The following is a 286-nucleotide window of genomic DNA, read 5'->3' as shown; positions in this document are numbered from 1 at the left end:
ATCTCTTCAACTGCGGCGAGGGCACGCAGCGGGCCATGCAGGAGCACAAGTAAGTGGGGGCAACCGGGGGGGCCGCCCCGGGGCCGCATCGGTCCCTGCTCACCCCCACCCACCCCCATCTCGCCCCTCAGGCTGAAGATCTCCCACCTGGACAGCATCTTCCTCAGCCGGGTGGCCTGGGCCAACGTGGGTGGCCTGCCAGGTGAGTGGGGGGTGGCTGGCTGGGTGCCCCGGTGGCAGCCTGGCGCTGGTTCCTCTCTCAAGGTCCAGCCATAGGCAGCAGTTG

The 286-nt window shown here is 69.2% G+C and overlaps 1 protein-coding gene across 1 annotated transcript in view; it reads left to right on the top strand.

The window, feature by feature from the left end:
• Positions 1-8: 8 nt before the first annotated feature.
• Positions 9-286, top strand: part of ELAC2 (elaC ribonuclease Z 2) — a 13,512-nt gene continuing 13,234 nt past the window's right edge. Inside the window, exons 1-2 of the mRNA XM_009576702.1 lie at positions 9-49; positions 132-202. Of these exons, the coding sequence (XP_009574997.1) occupies positions 36-49; positions 132-202 (85 nt within the window). The 5' untranslated portion in view covers positions 9-35. The remainder of the gene's footprint in view (positions 50-131; positions 203-286) is intronic.

This window comes from Fulmarus glacialis, unplaced genomic scaffold (genome assembly GCF_000690835.1).
Source record: "Fulmarus glacialis isolate BGI_N327 unplaced genomic scaffold, ASM69083v1 scaffold43680, whole genome shotgun sequence".
Classification (NCBI taxonomy): Eukaryota; Metazoa; Chordata; class Aves; order Procellariiformes; family Procellariidae; genus Fulmarus; species Fulmarus glacialis.
Note: the sequence above shows the minus strand (reverse complement) of the source record. Positions and strands in the feature narration are given on the sequence as shown.